This window comes from Anguilla anguilla, chromosome 14, assembly GCF_013347855.1.
Source record: "Anguilla anguilla isolate fAngAng1 chromosome 14, fAngAng1.pri, whole genome shotgun sequence".
Lineage (NCBI taxonomy): Eukaryota > Metazoa > Chordata > Actinopteri > Anguilliformes > Anguillidae > Anguilla > Anguilla anguilla.
This window is the reverse complement of record NC_049214.1, coordinates 20740383-20762738: the sequence shown is the minus strand read 5'-3', so window position 1 is coordinate 20762738 and position 22356 is coordinate 20740383. Positions and strand designations below refer to the sequence as shown.

The 22356-nt window shown below is 40.5% G+C and overlaps 1 protein-coding gene across 3 annotated transcripts in view; it reads right to left on the bottom strand.

Moving 5' to 3' along the window:
• Positions 1 to 22356, bottom strand: part of ptpn13 (protein tyrosine phosphatase non-receptor type 13) — a 60573-nt gene that overhangs the window by 27325 nt on the left and 10892 nt on the right. For all 3 annotated transcript variants that reach the window (XM_035390659.1, XM_035390660.1, XM_035390661.1), the window contains exons 2-8: positions 20823 to 20942; positions 14201 to 14367; positions 12915 to 12980; positions 11819 to 12004; positions 10614 to 10707; positions 6140 to 6688; positions 264 to 356 (exon numbers count right to left, since the gene is read on the bottom strand). In XM_035390659.1, the coding sequence (XP_035246550.1) occupies positions 264 to 356; positions 6140 to 6688; positions 10614 to 10707; positions 11819 to 12004; positions 12915 to 12980; positions 14201 to 14367; positions 20823 to 20937 (1270 nt within the window). In that variant the 5' untranslated portion in view covers positions 20938 to 20942. The remainder of the gene's footprint in view (positions 1 to 263; positions 357 to 6139; positions 6689 to 10613; positions 10708 to 11818; positions 12005 to 12914; positions 12981 to 14200; positions 14368 to 20822; positions 20943 to 22356) is intronic.

Here is a 22356-nt window from a genome sequence, read left to right as displayed (position 1 = left end):
TTTTTACAGTGTATTCTATCTTTCTAACCTGTTGAACAGGGACTACAGCATTAAGTTCAAGCTTGGGGCAGGTTTAGTAAAAAAACCTTCCCTTCTGCCATTTCTTGCTTTGCGTGACTTAAGACTGATCATATCATAATTTACCAAAAGGAAGCATCATTTTTTTTTTAATGGAAAGGAACATGAAGAAACTAATTACAAATGGCAGATACCATTGCTTGGTTTTACATAAAGGCAACAGGGACTTGCTGAGGATACTATACCTTGTCTGTATTCAGGATCGGAGGAGGCTACAGATGGGCTTTCACTGGAAGAGCTGTAGTCACTGTGATACCTTCTGTGGGTGTGCAGAGGGTCTGAAACAAAGAACGAACCACTTAACATTCAGCACTTACCTTTGAAATTATTTCTGATGCACTTGTGTCATTTTGAAACATAGCAGACCTGACCCATACGCACAGGGAATATTGATCACATACTCCACCATTCCGTACATCATTGATTGCATCCCTCTTGTAAGTAAGCAATGATGAACAGCACATGACAAGCAACTTTTTAACGCATTGTGTTAAAACACTCTCGGTTTGTTGGTGAGGAGGGAAAATTTTGTATAAGGGAGTATTCAGCATCAAGAGGACATTTTATGATTTTAGGAGCTCTAAATGTTCTGCAAGTCCATGAGAGCAGGCGGCCACAAAACAAAACCTGTTCTTAGCCACTTCGTCAGATGGGGTTTTCTCCCCCACCCTTTCTCAACTCTGCCAAAACCCCAATGTGCTCTGTCACCGCTTACTGCGTACGGTTCTAAAAGTGAAACTGGGCAGGGCTGGGGCGGGCCACATGCTAACCCAGGTCACTGAGTCACACGAGCCAGGGCACACAGGAGTACAGGTGATCCCTGCCTTGGCCGGGACACATTTGCATGGTAACCCATGACTAATTCAGAGGTGGAATCACATGTACAGAGTTACAGAGAGTGAAACGTTTTCTCTCCATGTATTTTCCTCTGCAAATTCCCTTAGGGATCGGGAATGGTAGCAAAAAAAAAAAAAAAGATACTCTGGCTTTGACAGGCTGTGACCCTCGGCACTATGTAATAAGGACATGACAGCGACACACATTAGGTGCTATATGAAGAGCTACATAAATAGACCCCAGACAGATAAATAATTTCCAACATTAGAATAAATTACTATTCATACCAATGTAATGGATCAAAAACTAGCCGACAAAAGTTCCCACTGCTTGCAGAACTGGAGTACTAGGGAAGCTTTTGCTTAACAAAGTGAAAGCTGATGTCACCCTCAGTTTCGCATGCATCTGCCAAGTTCCTCAAGCATTAGTGACCCAATTTTTAATGAACTGAACTGGTGCTCTAAAGATACAGTACACCCATAAATCCATATACAATACGTGTATACATCCAAACAGCGCAAGAAACTTATAATAGAAAATAACAGCATAAACTCAAAGTGTAACTATCAGAGACAGAGAAAATGGAAAACAGGTTATAAATGTACAATATCACAGAAATCTGAGTATTGACACCGTACTGTTATATGCATAACAGTAACATGTAGGAAATGTATAACACATGGACAAATACAAAAGGCAGAACCTGAGATTGAAACTGTTTTTTTTTTTCTTCTACGGACAAACTTTGAGCAAACCGGAAAACCCAGTCTAAAGACCGATACATGCCACATACTTAGAATATACGGCATTCTCTCCTCGACACTCATCTCCAAATAGCCTACCTTTTTGCTACTTTGACAGAAACAAACTTCACTTCTACTCCATCCTTCCTTATGTCAACAATATGCAAGAGATTTCACCGATAACAGTCATGGTAGAATTGCTTCCTCTCATTGCTTAATCTCACCATCATAAGAGCTTGATTCCATGACAGATGACTGAACTATGGTACACATTTTGTAAGTTCTGAGCATGTTCGTGTGAAATCACTGAAACCATTATTGCCCCATGATCATCTGAAAAGATTTTAAGATCACTGCCGACTCTGCTTTCAAACATACGACAGAAGCTTTTGATTTTAGTGTAGCACATGAGGAGCTACGTATGGATAAAAAATAAAAAATAAAAAATACACTGATCACCTCTAGAAAGTGGCTCTCAACATTGATTTACAGAAGGACACCTGTGGTTTTTTCAACACCTGGGCTTGTGCGTGAGTTAGACCTGCAGGAAATTTTCATGGGGGATGTAATGACGGGAGAACAAAGCTCCCACACGCCAGGGAGGCGGAGGAAGACGGGCACTTCCGCCTGCAGAGGCGATGCGCCGTGTCTCTAGACACTCCTTTCTCGGTTTCACAGGAAGTCTTCCCACTCCTGCCCGGTCTCTGCGTTTTCTGCAGCTGCCTAACAGCGACTGTGTGATTCAGCCATCCTGGAAATACTGGAAAGATCCTTCAGCACAGCGGTGACGTCATTCTGCCCTGTCAGAACCTCTCCATATGTAGGTGTCGGAACACGCCTGCAGAAGTGCTTATGGACAGGTCTGAAATTGTTATATAATACAGGTGTGGCCCTTGCTAGACTAAAGTCCTGACAGTAATGCATTTTAAACAGACTGGGACTCACAGCTGTGGCTAGTATTTCATCTGAAGAATAAGAACAGGTCTCTGGTGGGGATGTCTAGTCTGTTTTAGTGTATAGTGACATGTTCTCCAGCAGATTTTGATTTTCTAACCAACATTAATAAAAATTAGTCTGGCTTAAGGAAGTTGATGCTGTTCTCAAGACCCAAAAGCTTAACAATGGCCAATAATAAGCCAAATACAAAAGAGGTATAATTTCACTGAAGTAAAGCAGCCAGTACCCGCAAAGTTCAATGTGATGTCCATATCAGGACTAATGATTCAGTGAGTACACCTGTAAATCTTTTACATATGAGTAAAACTGAACAAGTTCAACCAGTGATTTATACCTTACAGACTTCAACTGAAACTGTAAAGGTTCTACGGCGAAAGAAAGATTTGGCCAGAGAAGAAACAGTCACTGCTCTCCCCACAGGCATTTCCTGTCTTTCTATTCACTGTCTACTTTCTGACTGCTGATGTTTGACCAAGAAACACAACAGTGAGAGAGAGGCTGAACTCATACTGGCTTCTGCATTAACCATCAGAGTTGGCGTTGTGGTACGTGGGAGGCTAACGGCAATGGTAAGGGTCACAGAAAAAAATCTTCCACTGAGCCGTAAAGCAGAGAAAACTGTACAAATGACCATGTTAAGCCTACGCTGAAATGCAGCCGCGTTTAATATGGAACAAATATGTCAGCATCAGCCCTCTCCCACACTGCCGCACTTTCCACTGTGTGCAAATGGGACCCGTCATACAAACAGTGAAGAAAAAGGGCACACAAAAAAACAAAGGGATTAAAGAGGAAATTTCAAATGTATTCACAGGGACAGACCATGAGGGCTCCATCTCAGTAAACTAATGATCTTTTACAATCTGCCAAGACATAGCCTACTCAAAGCAAGAAAAAAAAGCAGCAAAAAACAAAAACTTCCATAATCATGTGCATTGCACTGCGCGTTTGTGCTGATGTTTCATCAATAAACAACAATGGGTTTCTAGCCACAAAAAGTGATAAATCACATAAGTCATCTGTATTTTAGTTTAATGATCAGATTATTTAATAAAAAGGCCTGCAATATGAATTGGTATCTATACATTATTTTATCTGGAACACATCTAAACATCAAAAGAGAACAAAAAGCACTGAATCTCTGAAATGTGGGATAACTGGTATAAAAAGGGGCAAGAAAGAGGGGCATCTATCATAGTTGATGATGTGTCCCTCCATTTGGAGTGTCAAAAGGGTGCAAATGAAAAAGATGAGTTGTGACGTAGGCCCTGATCTGGGAAATAAGCCATCAGCAGATCGCTTGCCACCTTTGTTTGCCCAAGGTACACCTTCATGAACAATTGCTGTTCTTGGAAAGATAATCTGATTTAAAAAATGAACTCTAGCTCACTAAAAAGTTATTATATAGATAGCTTTACCTTCAATGACAAGCAATGAGAGATGGTTTTGTGATGAGCTGCATAGTAAAGGATGACATTGGGCAGCAGCCTAGCATATCGCTAACATTTACTACTTTACACCTATTTTAGGTCTGACTGTCCTTCATTTCAACGTCTGCCATCTTCTTGGTCCACAAAAAGTAAGGATGAATTGAAATTTAAAAAGTGATGTTGAAAACTGAAGCTGCAATAAATCTTCATAGGTAAATGAAGTCCGTTCTGAATCTGGCTGCATGACTGGAAAAAATGTCTATTAAAAATGAGATTTCAGTGGAAAAAAAGTTAATGCTACCATATTTCATTAAGGCACGGTATCCAGCTGACAAACACATTTTGAAATGCACCAGACATAAATCAACACTGACAAAAGCAGGAACCACCAGTTATATCAGTCAATATGATATGCAGCCTATTTTCTCAAGCTATATAACGTAACCGCTAACTAAGTAAACATAGAAAACAAAATTGTGGAAGTGTACCAGCCATTCAAAATTGGAAACTATTTGGGGAAAAAAAGGGGACAAGTCAGACTCTCCGGAAAGCCAGACATGCTGTTATTTGTTAGCCCCCCCCCCCCCACTTAGCCCCCACCTTTGTGCACGTTTCAGCCCACAAGAGTGCTTACACAGGCCTGCTCCAAGCCACATGACCCGATGCCAAGCACCGGAAAGTCCAATAATGTTTGGAATTCCCTCATCCGCTACACATGACTCCAATTACAGACCTCAGGGCCAGCAGGAAAGTTGTGCTGATTGAAGCACCTTTGCGGAGAGGGAGAGGTCACCACTGCAGCAAGCAAGCACTCAGACTGCATGCAAATAAAGGTAACCGGAGAACACTATCGCCACTTCTCCATCACTTTAGGAAACGGCCAAAGTAAAATGTAATACATATTGCATCCATAATGGCCTGTAGGCTATATGGTTTCAGTTTGTTACATACAGTAATACGCAGAATACATCCAGGACACAGAAATGTTATCCAGATTGAATTTTATAAGCGTCTGTATCAGTTTAAGAAGCATTCATTTTTTTCCAAGGACTCTTCAGCCTCAACATTAATACATTACTATCTACTAGAACAATGAAAACAAAAATTCCCATTCCGGGCATACAGAATGTATGATTTACAGATAATCTTTTGATGATTTACAGACAAAATGAAACCAATTCAGTTCAAAATAAGAAAAATCTAAGTCAGAAAAAGAGCCCAGGAAAAGCCACACAGTCATTGAAAAGAATGCTTTTGGTTCGTGGCTCAGTCGGTGTTAAAAATAGCTATCAAGAGCTTGGAGTTCTGAGGAGCGTTTAACTTTCAGGAGGCCGGATAGGAAAGCCTGAGGTTTATTATATGAAGCAATTCATTCCTCGGCCCATAAAACCTCCAGATGGCCAACAGACACACAAGAACTAGACGATGTAAACATTAATGCACCAAATGTGACTCCAAGCATGTACCAAGATTTCCCAGAATTCAACAAGTGTCCATACATCAGGTCCCCGTTGGCTTGTGCTGGGACTGACTTTGAAGAGTTAAAAGCAATAGAATTATCCAGAAAACTAATGAGAACCAGGCGTCTGGAACACACTGCCACTCTGACTCATGAACCTTGGCAAAACCTTTCATGAAACATTTCACAAAACCACTCAAAACTAACCTTACAAAGTAACTCTCTGCAGCCTCATACGGTAGTTCAGTGTTTTTGAGACAAATTCCCTGATTTTCAACTTCTCGTAAGAACTTGCGCCCCCAACAAAGCATCAGTTTACAGTTTGATTGGAATGCTACAGCAATAAATGGTAGTGTTGCAGTTTATTAAACTTACACTTAAGACACTTCAGGCAAAACAAAACTGTGTTGTCTGCTATAGGTTTATATACTCAGAAGCTATCCTGAGATCAGCCAATGAACTTGCATTACACAACAGGCAACGACTAAATTTACATGAACTCCAAATCCCTGTAGTCCACGAGTTTAAAGTACCGGAGGCAAATACAGTGTAGTGTTTGGGTGGAACAAAACAAAGAGCAACTTCAAAATAAATTCAATCACAGCAGCATAGGTGAGGCAACACTAGCTACTCACCGTCTACGTCCATGGCCTGTCTGAGCACGTGGAGTTTCCTTTGTTTCTCTTTGATCCGGTCATACGCAGTGGTGAGGCCTGAGCTGACGGACATAGCCGAGAGGTGATGGGCCTGCCTGGGCTCCAGACCCGCAAAATCTGAGTAGCGAGCCTCCCGGGCCCTGGATGCCGATTTGTTCCTGCCTGCTGATCTCTGGCTGAGGGCGCTGCTGCCCCTGCGTGCCTCCTCCAGAGGCCCAAAACGGAGTGCCTCAGGGTCCAAGCATGCCAGGTCCACAGAGGAGGACCAGTTCTTCCGCTGGTGGCCTGGCTCCCCGCGGTAACCAGGGAGCTTCTCCACAGGCCGGCCGCGTTGGTGGTACAGCTCCGCCGATTCCTCCAACTCCGGGTGGTACTCCGAGGATGGGTACGCGAGAGGGGGCTCCTCCCCCCGTAAGAGGTCGTGGATGGGCAGAGAACCCATCGAGCGACTGAGACCTTTGTTCAGAGAGGCCTGCTCCTGAGTGCGGGTCCGATAGCGCTCCAGAACCCGGGAGGCTGCGCTTCTCCCTTTGCAATGAAGAAAAATGACAGTTATGGAATGCATGGAACCAATGGAAACCTTATGTGATGAAAACAAAGAAGCAAACAACCACGGTCCAGCTTTACAAAGAAATTGTATTGAAAAATGTCACATATCTGCAGCAATCCTGACTACTAGAACATTTGAAAGTCTATTTCAGCCTTCTCATTGTCCCTTCCTTTCACTGTGACAAAAGGCTGACAGTGCATTCACTTCAACCACTTTGAATCGCAAACAAATTCAAAGTAACCAATTTTGAACACTCTTTGATGTCATCGTGTTTGCCAGGAAAAGAATTATAATAGTTCTAATTAGCTGAGTGAGTCCAAGAACAACGAGGCCCTTATTGTGGTTAAGCGATTCTCAGAACCTATATTTAGTTCTGCTACTGCTTCAAAATGGTCCGGTTATTAGATACAGAAATTTCACTGCCGTCACTCACAACTAGTGTGTTCTACAGAAAGATTTGAAGTACTGCAACTAAAACCTGACTTTGATACTGAAGGGAATCCACAGTAAGCATTTCATTTCAGCAATTTCAAGACCAAACTAAACAGTAGTAAGCTCAATCACTCAAAAAGGGAAGCCTGGTAAATACATTATTATCCATGACCCAGACGGTTACCTAACGTCTCATGATCTTGGTAATACACCAAAGCATTATGCCAAATACTTAGGTCAGTATATCAAGAAAATGAATGGGCTAGATTTAAATGAAATCTGACCCACCACTAATCACTAATAACAAATCTGGTATGCTTCAAGGCTTGTGCGCACTGCACGCATACTGCCTGTCTGCGAAGCCGTGCACACTACATCCGTAAAAGAGATAGCATTGAATGTGGTGGTCTACAGCAAAAGTAATAGAATTGGATGTGGTAGTCTACAGTAGAAGAAATAGCATTAGATGTGGTGGTCTACAGCAGAAGAAATAGCATTGGATGCGTTGGTCTACAGCAAAAGTAATGGCATTGGATGTGGTGGTCTACAGCAAAAGTAATGGCATTAGGTGTGGTAGTCTACAGCAAAAGTAATGGCATTGGATGTGGTGGTCTACAGCAAAAGTAATGGCATTAGGTGTGGTAGTCTACAGCAAAAGTAATGGCATTGAATGCAATGGTCTACAGCAGAATAAATGGCAATGGATGCGGTGGTCTACAGTAGAAGAAATAGCATTGAATGTGGTGGTCTCCAGTAGAAGAAATACCATTGGATGCGGTAGTCTACAGCAAATTATTTATTGGGTGCGGCGGTCTGCAGCAGAAGCTAGCGTAGCGTGGATCTGATGCAAACCTGCAGCAGCGCAACTTTGCATTACAAGTCTGTTCTTATATTTCCAGCTTGCTGCACAGCACAGGAAAGTGCTCATACACATACATTTCATGTAAACTGTGTGTTTACGGTACTGTAAGTGTATCCTTTGCTCCCTTTTTCTACCAGTCAAAAACAACAGACATTTCAAGCAGCTAAAATACTTGAATACAATTGTCTTTCAGGTTTTGTGAAGAGCGTCAGGTGATTTTAGAAAAAAAAAATAAAACAACTAAAAGCAATAGAAACACAGATCAGGAAGGCCTAGAAGAGCAAAGAGGTTAGAGCCACCACAGTTTGTGAGGAGGAAATATGGGAAGATGTCATTTCTAAAATGTTAGTGAAACAGAGTTTACATTTTATGTGAGTGGGACAATGTTCTGTTTTAATCCAGCCAAAACACTTTTTCAAATGCATTCAACAGAAACCCAAACAAGTACAGATAAAATGCATTTGAACTACAGATCCAAATCAGCCCAAATCCTTTTCCTTAGGTAACAGGAAATGAGACCATAAGCCTTTGCATTTGGATGCAATAACAAAAACCTCAAAGCCTGAAAAACTATTGCCATAAAGTATTTCAAAGTAAAACCCAGAGCTGGATGACACTAGTACTCAGTTTGTCCTACATATTGGGCTGGATTTCCAGACCCTCTGCAGATTTGCCAATATTTCTCTCATCTTCCCTTTGCTGGTTCCCAGAGTTCTGAGTAACCAGCAAAGGCCCATAAATTGCATGTGGTTCTTTAATCTACTTAACATATGCACTCTATTCAATGAATGGAATCTATAACAATATGCCACATCAGAGACAGAGGTTCTTCCAGTAGCATGGTATATTACAAAAGGTCAAGAATTATCAAATAAAGGAGAGGCTAAATAAAATGCAGTGTAGTTAAAATCTCGCCGTTGTCCTGGATGGATTTTATAATAATATCACCTCTTCTGGAAGTGGACAGTGTGTTCATATGTACTGATATATAGCACATGTGGTGCTCACACAGGAAACATTAGCAGTAACATATCGGTGAAATGTACGTTTGAAATGAAAACAATGGTGCATATCAATTTTTCTGTGAAAACACCAAGGAACTGAAAACAGTTCAAAACCTGGAATAGGAATACAAAAATAACTTGGAAGAATGATTCAGACCCTTGGCATGTGAATATCCCCAGGCTGGTCCGGGCTATGGACTCGCATGAGGAGCACAGCACCAAAATAAACAACAGTCAAATGCACCAACTCAAAAAAGTATCACTAATCAATAACATACCACGGTTATATAACCAGAGAGCACGGACTGCATTTTCAGTGGCCTTGGGAGTTATTTTATTATTTTTTTTTTTTAGATCCAAACCACTGGGAAGATTTGGTCATATGTTCCTAAATTAAGCTCAGTCTCAGTCTGTGGTGTTGTGCATGTCTAGCCTCTTACTTTAAACACAGTAATTCACCGTTTCGTGCAGTGACACTGCAGCAGAAAAGCAGCTGCATCAAGGCAAACTTTAGGTCTCGTTTTATATCTAAAACAGCAGGGCACAACATATATGGCTGTACGTCCAGTACTTTAGTTTATCACTAAACATATATTTCAAATAAATGAAATATAGAGGATCAAATAAATTCTAGAACACACCAAACCAATTGCATGGCTGGTTAATATATGCCTACTGCCTAGTATTTCATGCAAGTACATTTCCTGAAATTTATCATTTGGTAACATAAAACACAACCATCCCTGAAATATAAACCCACAAAGTGTCGGCAATTATATTTCTGATACTGTCCTCAGCTTTGGGAGTTCACCCAGGTCTGCCTCGAATTCCCACAATAAAGACAGCATAGGTGTTCAGCTGCTCCCCTAACCGTAACTTGGCCCAGTTCCCGGGTGCTGGGAGTCACCATTTGAATAAAACACGCTGAAAAATAAATGTCTATATGAACTGTCTAAACATGCCCATGGGTGGGTGTTTCCCGGCAGAAAGGCACTGCGACCCGCCCTACTACCAACCCAGGCCTGACAGATACAGAGCGCTGACAAGGCCTACCGGCTGGCACTGTACTCTGAGGCCTGTCAAGACCACAGCCTTATCTGCTGACTCTGAATCACTTCCTCCCTGTTCAAGCCTTACGGATATGACTCTCGCTAAACCAGATAGCATCTCTAGTTCTGCACGAGTGGTATAAACCTGAGCCCTGTTGTTAGGACATCACCTTGCAAAACTGGCATGATTGTCAAGGTTTTATCGTGGAAAAGAAAGTTTTTAAAGTGGCTAGTTCCAATAATTTATACACCATAACATATTTGTATTAAAATGCTAAGGAAACAAATCAAAGCACTTGTTTTTATTTTATTTTTAAAAAAGGATATTTCGTAGGCTTTTAATGTCTTTCTTCACGGTTTTGCAGGGATGATGGGGCAATCGGAGCACAAACTTATGGGTGACACTGCATGGGAGACTGGCAAGAGCCAGTGTCTGAGATTAATCAACGAATCAGAGCTCCTCGGTCAGGTGTCAAACGGCATGTGCTCATTGTTTACACTGCGAGATGCGGGCCCTGGCGGTGTGGGGGAGGGGGGGGGCGGGGGGTTGGGTTACCTGCCGGGAGGCCTTTCCCTCGTAGCCGCTCCCGAATCTCTTTGCTCCGTTCAGGCAGGGACTCCCTTTCGGTGTTTGACAGCAGCCCGTCCAGCTGCAGGCACACGTGAACACACGCACACACAGGGTCACACACGTGCACACACACATCCGGTCACACATGCACACACACACACCCGGTCACACACGCACACACACACGGTCACACACACAGTTACACACACACACACACACACACATACACACAGTCACACACACACACACACACGGTCACACACAGAGACAGCTTGCGTTAATGCCTGGAAGCTGTCCTCAGACCTAACATGGACATGGTGACACATGCACACACCGCAATCACAAGAGCCAGCGCTTTACGACATCCCACATTTACGGTGCATTGTAAAACAGCGTACAATTAGCAGCTAAAATAGAACTACTTGCATGTTTCCCACCTACAGTAACACTTTGTAAACAAACTCCTGGACACCAGGGCATGGAGAAGAGTACTGGATTGAGGAAATGAGATGTTCACTATGATCTTATTCAGTTTTAAGAAAAACTTCCTGGTAGGATTTGAGGGCCAAGCATACTGAACGCTACCAGCATACTGCATAAGGATATTTTTTTTACAGTCCCCATATGTACAAATGCCTAAAATATTTCAGATCACCCAACAAGCTGGCTGTCTTGGAAAAGGAGACACTTACTGGCTGTTCTAAGGTGAATGACCTATCGACCTGTCAACTTGCAAAAACACTGGAAATGGTGATCAATAAGTAAGCAATCTAAACAAGCCTCAGGAAGTTCATATTTATGTGTAACACATTTCCTCCATGCTGTTGTGGCAAATCTTTCTCTAACCTTTTAATTTATCAGTAAAGGCCAATGTCACCTAAAAAAATAAAAATGTGGGGTTTCCTACTTTAACCCTCTTATGCTTTGCTGATATTGCTACATTTTCTACAATCGGACTCAGTGATTTGTGTATTTTTCTATTCTCATTTCATAAGACCTCCATAAACGCGCATATTAATAACAAAATTAACAAATTAAAAAGCACTGCAGATTTCTGTGCAAGGCCAACTTATTACTGCCTGGCCAGATAAGCTGTGGAAGTACATAAATGGATGACAAAGGCATGACTTTTCCAGCCGTATTCCAGCCCTTGAGAAGCGAGCGCTTTGCGTGGTGCGTAGCTGCCCTACCTGGGAGAGGCTGCCCAGCACCAGTCTGACCAGTTTCCTGACGTAGGCGAAGGACGGCTCGCAGCTGGAGCTGCGGATGCGTGCGCTGCAGGCGTCCAGCACGGTGCGCACCGACATGCGAGAGTGCGTTCTGTCATCGCACATGCTCAGCAGCATGCTGTTCAAATGCTCCCCTAGCTTCATAGGCTGCGTGAGACATGTCTGCTATCAGATACTCTCAAAAAATACCGCAACTCCAGAAAACCAAGGTAAGGCATTGCACCATTTCAGTGAATACTTTATGCCTGTTGTATGCATGCTACAGTAATTCAATCCCAAACATCCCTATAATTTCAGGAAAAGCACTACAATGATAAACAGCTGTACACAGCTTAGAGCACTTGCGTGGTGAGTTAGCTAATTATTGCCAGGGTTTCAATGAACCATAATCCTTTAATACAACTTGGATGAGAGCTGGCATTGCTAGTAGCTTGGTGATTTTGCTTCTAGAGCTATATAACTTTAGATAATGCTAGTAAAGTTCATCTCTTGATAATTTTTGGTTTATATATTAGATATCATCAAAAGACAAAGCTCACAAGTTTTACATGTTCATCATACCAGCGTGGCCATATATCAAGGAAATGTGCAAAATAAATTCTACATTCCTTTCATAACCTTCAGCCCAATCTGTATAAGGTCCACAAAACACAACCTTTATAAAGATTTCTGACAGGAAGATAAGGCAACCTCATAGTACATTTTTTTTTTTTTTTTTTTTACATTTAAGCATAAAACTGTCATAGTTCAGTGACATAGTACAAGGTCAACAGAATGGGTCTCCATCTCTGCCCACTAAACGTTTAGAAAAACTTAAAATAAAAGGCAAAATGGCTTGACATGACTTCTTATTAGGAAGCCATTTGTTTTAAAGATTTCAAGCCATTGTAGCTAGAAGAGCTCTGAAAAGTGCTGAAACCTATTAGCAGTGACAGATAAAATGTTCCGTTCGCTGGTGCATCGCTCAAGCTGGCAATCTCTCTAGATAACCAACGTGAGCCATTACAGAATGGGCTTACTTAAAATGACTGAAATCCATTTTTTGGCAGGGCCTTACCTGACTTTGAGGAATTTCATAGTCTGCTCCCCAAAATAAAGTCATTCCGAGAGAGTACATATGCATCTGAAACAAAAAAATCATAATGAACCTGAAAATCAGCCACAGTTAGAACCACTGCGCTCCTGAAAATCACAGGAATTAGAAACAACAGTTGCATGAAGCCAGCCAGCAAATGCACACAAATAATGGAAAAAAAGAAAGAAATAAACGATCTTATTAAAATGCCTACGGTTCATTCAATTAGATGTTTTTCTTTGGTAAGAGAAGTGGAAAAGTCTGAGTAATACACAGATGCACTATGACCCTTTGTTCTTTTATAAATGCAGCTCATTTGGACATTTTCAGAGAAGCTGCAAGTTCAATCACTACTTGACCAAATGTGCTGCAGCAAATTTAGTCTGTGTGGGCTGGCAGCTTTCAGAAACTCCATTTTGTTCTCGGTACAGTACTAGAGTTGCTATAACACATGATTGCTCATGAGCTTAGCTTGCTCTAGGGTAGGACTATGGTTTGCTGAAACAGCCTTGAAAAATATGGTCTTTTTTCTTATCAAGATGCATGTTATGAAACAGTAGGTCTATTCAAACACTGCTTCTGTAAATGGGTGAAATGTGTGTGTTCAATTGTCAAAGGAACTGAAATGTGGTAAAAATGCATGTTTTTTTTTTATTTCTCCTGCCTGTACGACGTGAAGTCTTTTCCATTAATGGGGTCACTCATGGCAACACAAATGTCAGTGGCCATAATCAATCAAATCAGCAGCAAAAAATGTTTGTATACACTGCCATCCCACTGAACTAATGTTAAGTAGTTACTTATTTCTCCCAGGCTACAAGCCTTTTAAATTGCATGCTGGGATTACTACTTTATAGCTGTGTCCACTATTGAACATTCATAAATACAGCTCCAAGTGTAATACATCTGCTAACCAAAAAATAAGACGAAGACTGACGATTCAGCTGAACCCTGATCTGCTGAAACATGGAAGGGTCCGGCAAGTATGGTATTCAGCATCACTATGCTACTGCTCATTGGTATTATATTGAAACACCAATGTCAACATATCCTAAGGAGTACTTATTGAGAAAACACCAAATTACCAGAAAGGTACTGCCATAGCAAAATGACCACAGGTTTTAGACACAGTGTCCTGAGGAGGATTAGCAGCCTACATTTAGATTGCTTGGATGCTCTGCACATATGAACCCCCACCCTGGGCAATCCCAAAGTTTTACAGCACAAGAAAGGAAGGACCCAGGTGAACAGCCAGGTGACCGCAGTACCTTCTCAATATCAGAGAGGGAGGACAAGGCCAGGCCCTCCAGGACCTCTGGGGCAGTGAAGGCTCTCAGATCCTGCTGAGTCACATTCTCATCGGTGAAGGAGATGTTCCCCGACGGCATCAGCAGCAGGGACCAAGGGGAGATAATGAAGCCCAGGGCTGAGGGGTCTGTGGAGAAAATAATACAGTTTATTGTTGATTCCCGATAATAAAGGTGCGGTGTGTGTGATGCAAAATGTCAATTTTCATTCATTAACTTTACAAAATCACAAGAATATAGCCTTGCATTGATCTGTTTTGCCAGTATTAAATGAAACTGCAAACTATTTTTTCTGCAGCACAAATATTTCATGAAAATAATAATAGCCTCTAAAAAGCCCCAAAGCCCTTTTTATATATATATATATATATATATAAAATCATACAATTCAATATAAAACATTTAATAAAACTGATACACAGATGGGAGATCAGACTCATTGTTTTGCACTGTTAAATGGAAAAGTAAATTCTAAATGACTGATTTCTGAGCCATAACTAATTAGTAAGCTCTATGTCCATGGCTACAGTTTTAACATTACAATTGGGTCCGCTTTAAGTTTCCGGCACATCAGTTTCATGCCCTTGACCTCATGGCAGTGAGATCTTGAATCCCAGTGGAACAATGCTGATTTTCTCTAGAAGCAACGCTTATCTAGAAAAATGTATCTGACCTACACACTCTTGAAGCCAGCTTGCATAAAATGCAGAAACTGTAACTAACAAGAATTCCAGTGCAACTAAATAATACATTCAGAAAGTGGTCTTGCAACAGAAACAAAAATTTTCTTACTTAGAAATAATTATTACTAATGATAATAATGGCAAAAACAGACGGGTATCAAGCATCCATACATGCCCTCCCTCCACTCTGCACATTAATGTGGACATCCTTCGCCTGCTGACAGTTAATAGCTGGGGTGTTTTAACACCCCGACCCTCAAAACTAAATTCCTGCCTCATTTCAGACCTTCAGTAAAATGTTTGCCATATTTTGGTCTTCACAGGCACAAACATTTTTACAATTTATACAATTTAAAACCGAAAACAAGTGTTTTTTTTTAACCATTCAAAGTCATTTCAAACATGAATCAGGCTTTTAATCGTAATTATGTATACACAGTATATCATGTCTGTAACATACTAGACATCAGTAAAATCTAGCAGGATTTACAACGTCCCATATCGCTCTTTCCACAAGACAAGAATCACAACCATGAACATTTTTAAACGTGTTCATAAAGAGATACAGAATAGTGTCCTCCGAGCAGCTGTATAGGTTCAGTGACACTGATTTTAACTTTTTCAGTAAACCAAGTAGCATTCAGGGATGATAAAACTCAAACTAAAATACTAAATCTATTTTAGACTATTTGTAACTATGCATTACCCATGTGCATATTTAGCATAAAGGAAACCCATTTTTATTTCATACTGCAGTACAATGTTATTTTAAAAATTATAGTGAGTCCAATGTCCAAAACCAGATTTCATGAATCAGTACTGGTCTATTCCTTGATATTAGGATCCTACATAGGTTTTTTTTCTTTTCTTTTTTTTTTTTGGAGTCAACAATAGTGAAAATATAACTACCAAATAACTAAACATAACAAGCATCTTTTTTCTTACCCACTGCAATTTATATATGCCTTCCGTAATGAAAAAGCTTAAAATCAATTTTTTGTGTCTGAAGAAGGAAAGGTAATGTCAGATATGTTTGCTCTCGTCTAAAGTAAGGGTAGGCCACTCTGGTCCTGGAGTGCTAGTGGTGTTTCATGTTTCCATTCAATCCAAGCTTGACCACAAGAGTTTGATCGATAATTCAGAGCCTGAGAAGAACAACCAGACTCTGAAAGGTGAAACAGCTGAATACCTCCAGCACATGAACACTTGCATTCATAAAGCCTTATAACAATTAATCCAATTATATAGCTATAGTTTTGGATGAAGCAAAAAACAGAAACATGTCTAGCACTTCAGCACCAGGGCTGCCTAGTCCTGCACTACATTAAAGGGGCTGGGGTACTCACATTGACAGCCACATATTCCATAAGAACAAAAAAGGGAACTTTTAAAAGACGAGCATGGCCTCAACACCAAAATATGAGCTATAGAGGAAAAAGTCCATTCATTCTCCCTGCGAAAGGCCAAGAGCAGAGGTAATGTTACAGTGAATGTTTTAGAAATACACAATGGAATGTTTAAGCAGCACAGAAAATTCCATTCTGTAAAAAATCAGGTTCCAAAAGAAAGAGGGAGGTGCTGCTTAGGTAATGACAGTCACCTTATAAATGTCACAATGCAACACAGTATAGTTCTTTATTGTAGTGCATTTAGGTATGCACACATGAGTCTTAGGTTACTGCAACTTGAAGTAATGTACAGCAATCTTGATTTGTATTCCTTCATCAAATAAACAACCACTACTCCACCCTTTCCTCTAACCCCAACCCCAACTTTAACCCCAGTCACATCTGCTGGTGACAATTCTTGGCACGGACATCTCAAGGCAAAACACCGGAGACTTCAACTGCTGTTAGAAAGGAAAGTGATCCAAGCTCCTCCCTGCTCTGGCAAATTCTAAAACTCCTGGATAGTTTTACTTCCCCATCTGTTTCTAATACACCATATAGCTTTCCAAACTCGTGCACAATGGGTCTTTAGCCACAATGGAGTTATATGGTTAGTATTATGTTAGTATTAGCTGACATAACATAAGGGTCTATTGCTCATCAGTGGCCAGAAACCTTTGGGGTATTTACTACAGTAAATGGTAGCTTAATCTGTTGTTCCTATTTCACTCTATTGTGATTTTACTCTTTTATTATTTCTTCATCATCGGAAGGCAAAAAAAGGTTTATTAGTGTGAAAACAATAAACCTTTTGTTGTAAGCCTTCATGATAATATTCCTACTTGGTTTACACCTCACCCTTTTCTGCATTTCTTTCATGCCCAGATGTCATATTCACCATTCATGCATCTTGAACATTCCATGCTTGTTTGAGTTTAACAATGTCCTAACAATGAAGTAACAAAAATGTAACTTGAGGAGGTGAAAAAAATCCAAGCTTTTACATCACAGTTCAAGGCCACAGGGCTTAGACAAGAGCAGATCTAGACAAAAATAACCAACTAGACTAGGCGTTTTCATTTTCTAAAAGATTCTTTTCTTGTCATTGTTCAGAAAGAACTCCAAGGCCTGACCTTGAGTCACATCAGGCAATGATAGTAAGAGCTCAGGGGCTCTGCTGCTGCCACAAAAGTCACGTCAAGTATGCTAAATCCCAGACCCTGGGGATTTTGCGAACCACACAGACAATTAAGCAGGCCTGACGAGGCGCTGATAGGGCTGACCCTTTCATGTGAAAAACCGAGGGCCCGTCCACTCGGGCCCCTCTGCACTGAGTCACTGTACCGGGCGCGGGCTGCACATATAAAGATGTCAAAAGCTCCATGCATTGATGGCCAATCTGAGGCCATGGAGGTTGGCTCCAGCTCAGAGAAAACAGCCTTTTCAACCTCCTCCATGTGAAAATAGGCACTGGATTACAATGTGCTCTTTGTCTGGGATAGTAAGCTACTGCAACCCCCATGTACTCATCTGCTGGGAATCTATAGACATGGGACTCTTCACCAGAAGCATTTGTAATACGTTTTACTGTATTCAGCATCGTGCTTTCTTAAAACTGAGCAACCCATCAGCCAACTTTACTAAATTTATAACAATGAAGGCATTTATTTTGTTTATTTATTTATTTTACATCTGAAGAGTTACATACGCAGTTTGCATTTGGCTGCATTTCAATCTTTTAAATTGGCCAGGGTTTTGCCACATTCCATTGCACTGCTAGCATTACACAGCCCAGGGAGAGACTGGTCTCTTTCAACTCACGTTCTGAAATGACCCTAACCATGGCCAAGTGGAAGGAAACCTGTTTATTATGATGTTATGTAAAGACTTTAGACTGTAAATTTCCTTGCTTTTTAATGCACTTTGTTACTTTGATAAATAACAAAAAACCGGAATGTCAAATAAAACACATTCTTAGCCTTGGGAGATGACAGTTATTGCCTTCATTAAAATTCAGGTGGAGATCCAGTTCTAGTGAAGGCTTGAGCCTTGAGAAACTAGAATATACCAAAGTCTATAAAGACTACAATTATACATGGCATGCATGCATGCATAGACAAAACAACTCATTTACATGGATCACTGTGTTATGCTAGCAGAGTGAGATAGCACCTGGAGTGATGGCAGATACAAGCTCTCACACAGTTGGAATAGATCCAGGGTAGGTAAACCAGAAATTCAATGGAAAGAAGGGGGGGGGGGGAATTAGTAAAGCTCTTTTGAACCCTCCAAAGATTCATTCTGGAGGGTCACTAACTACTAACTGTAAACCACAGCACTAAGGTTGTGTTTAAATTAGCCACCTGAGACGTAGTCGAGACCACATCAAGTGAGACACATTGTAAATGCAGCAAGTAGCTTGGGAATATTGCTCAATCTTTTGACAATGCATAGTTTATATTGATATTTGAAAATACGTATGGGGCAAAGTGCCACGTGTGTAAACACCCTATTATATCAGCCAGATTTAGAGTATTATTAGGGGTCTAGCACAGCCGAAGAATGCACAGGCTTCGGGTTCTAAATTTTTCAATGTAATCTGTCTTTGTCACTGTGTCTCTGAAAAGTGTTGTACAAATAAAACTGAATTTAAAGGGCAGATTTTCTCTCCAAAACAGACCTAATAAGTGCCATCGCATATGGCCACCAACCAACACAGAATACTCTACCTGAATATATGCAGTAGGAACAGGAAATTAGGTCATTAAGAAAATCCACAAAAAGGCTTTCAAATAACATACAGATCAGCATAACCTACATTTTTAAATTAGACGTGTAGATATGCATCTGTCAAGGATTCCTCTCAATCTCTCTTATTAGGCTAGATGAAGCACATTGCTGTTAAATCTCCTAAATCACCTCCAAATGAAGGAAGAGAGCCAGGCAGCACTTGTTGTTCCTCACTAGGCCAGACTACGGGATTGTTTATGGAGCCACGCACAAGCTGCATGCAGGATCCGCATCATAATTTCCAGTTAAATTAACTGTATTTGGCACGGAACAGGATCAGAATGACTCACAAAAAAGCTATTGTGTGTATGCTAATGAGATATTTAGGTGTGTGAAATATTTGCAATTTAACATGTACAATTTGATTTTTCCTGGAAAATGTTCCACCCAGGGAACATCTCAAACATTTCCTGAATGTTTCTGAAACCACAGATTTGCTTAAATAGATACTTAAAAATCCTTTGTGTAAAAACACAGCGGAAATACTCAGTGTAATGATCATTGATTCATATAATCGAAGAACACATCCATATAATCTTTTTAATTGTATTGCACAGTGTACTGAGACTGGGTAAAATGTACTTTAAATCCCAATAAATGTAAACATATAATCATTATAATACATGTACCCCTATAAGAATGTATAAAGAGCCTAAATAAACATGACATAGTCATTAGGTGCTAATATTTATCTTAAGCAAATATAATTAAAGTATTCCTATTATATCACTTCAAAATCTTTTGCTTGAGAGTTTACAATGTGGGATTTAAAGTGTGTTGAAACATCACGGGTGAGCAAGTTAAGATTTGAGCAGAGCTGAAGCAACAACAAAAAACAATACTTAAACATTTTCACTGTAGATGTTAGCTTTAAAGAAAAAAGTAACTGCCCCCGAAGTTAATTGATCATCTGTTTTTTTTTTTTACATGATTTACAGTCAGTCAGTCAGTCTCCTTCAGGTTATGGGAGACTAAAAGACAGCTGTGCATTGAGGGAGCAAATAAAGAGCACACATAATACCGTGAAAGTAAGAGAGCTGTCAGCTAAGGTGAAATTCAGAGAAATAATACTTGGAGATATGGGTGTCAAGACTCTCACATGGGAGATAAAGAAAGAGCCGGAAGGAGGAGGTGGCACAGGGAGTACAAATCAAAGTCAAACAGAAAAAGGAGATAAAGAACATTCTCAGGTAAATGAGGAGTTGTGATTAAAGGTGGGGCCAGGGGCCAGGGACCAGTCTTTAAATAAGATGAGATAAAGTGGAAAGCCTGCTGCAAAAGGAGGTAAGGTTAAATGGAACAAACTATAGGGGGCAGATGAGAGAGATGTTACGGTATAAGTTATGGTCAATAAGGAAAAATCTACACCGTTGGAAGTCAAATCCTTCCCTCAGTAGGCAGTGGTTTGGGGGGGGCTAGGAGAAAATGACCACAAGATTCAAAAACGAAAATGAGATTCAACAAGGTTTAGGTTACAGAAAAGCAGACAGGGTTTAGAGAGGTAAATTATAATCTGTTATTGGCTTCTTTTGCTCCGTTAACTGAAGCATCTCCTTCGCTTAACACATAGCACTTACAATGCCCAGTAAGTGCACGTTACAGTCCAGGCAGTTATTATACAGTAAGGAAATGTATGGTGTGCTGTCCAGATGCTACTTGTTAAAAAGCGGTGACGTGGTGGTATGACAGTTGCTGGCGCTGGACTGCACGAGATGGGGGTACCTCTACGGAAGAGCTCCTGAAGGCTCTCGGCACTCTGGCTCAGCACGGCCCAGACTTCATCCTCCTGCAGAGGACCCCCCCGCACCTCCAGGGCTTCTGCCAGAGACACGTGCATGGTACCTGTCAGGGGAACAGAGGCATGGGCTTGAAAACGCACATCATCACACATTCTGCCAGCCTCCAGCAGCGCTACCCATATCTTCCAGTTCGCCTCAAAACAAGATCCGGTGTGAGCTGCGACTGCCATGCCGAATGGACAGATAAGGGACTAACACGGGTGGGTGGGTGAATTCCATTGTGTATAAAATGCTACAGCACAGAGTAGCATGAGGAATGTGAATTATTGAGCATCTAGGATGAAATGCAGCCATTTCTCTGACCTTCAGATTCTCAGTCTGAAAATGTGAAGGATTCTTCACAGGTATATACAAGCAACTATTCAGCTTTTTGACTTTTCATCTAAAGAAATAAACTATAGTGTAATTAAAACATTTTCAAGAACATTTCACTACATTTCACTGTTCATTGAGAGGTATGCCATTCCTGTCTTTCTAAAAAGAGTGACTACATCAAAAATCTGTATTCCAAAGGTAGTTTCGCCTCTACCATTGTGAACCGAACAGAGAAAATTCTGAGGACCAAATTTGTATGCATTTCCATCAAAATGTATGCAAAACAAGATGCAGACTGTGAAAAAAGGAGACTAATCAGGAACCTTTGTGAACCTGAGGCATGAGACTTGAAAACTGGTAGGGTTCTTGGGGATTGGGTGGTACACTAGGATGACCAACTTCTCAAAGTTCAGTATGATGAGCCACAAATTTTCTATACATTTTCATATGCATGTACTGTATACGCATTAACATATTTTAGAAAACAGATGATACTGGAAACATATTTTCCATTACTTCTCAAAACCCGGGACAGACAGTATACATTTTGGGAATAATATTTCACTGCACCAACCACTGGCATTACACAGAATCCATTTTTTATGCAAATTGCACCTTTAAGAAACTACACCCACAGCATATCCCCTACCTTATCAGTAAATGCTATACCAATAGCTATTTTCATGAATTCTAGATCCAGACTAAAAACAAAAATGTTAATTTAAAAATATTATTTTGTTATGAAACCAGTTTTCATTATACAAGGAGTGTCTTCTGTAATCTGGAAATACATCACAATTCATTGTGAATTTCATTTGTGGTATGAAATGGTCATATAGGCCTAATCTAGAATATTATGAGTATCTGGATTATCTTGTGACACTAAACAACTCTAATATAAACTCATTAGAATTAAAAAATGAAAGGTAACAAAGCATACTCAATCTTAACTTGCTGGACGTACATGGATTTGACATCAATTGTTTCATTATGTTCTCAGTCAACCAACACCAATGATGTTCTGCTGCTCCCTTATTATAAGATATCTTTATATGCAGAATTACTATTATTCAGGACAGGAACAAAGATCTCTCCTGTAATTTGAGATGAGCAGGTTGTGTTATTTCCTAACAATTATGAGT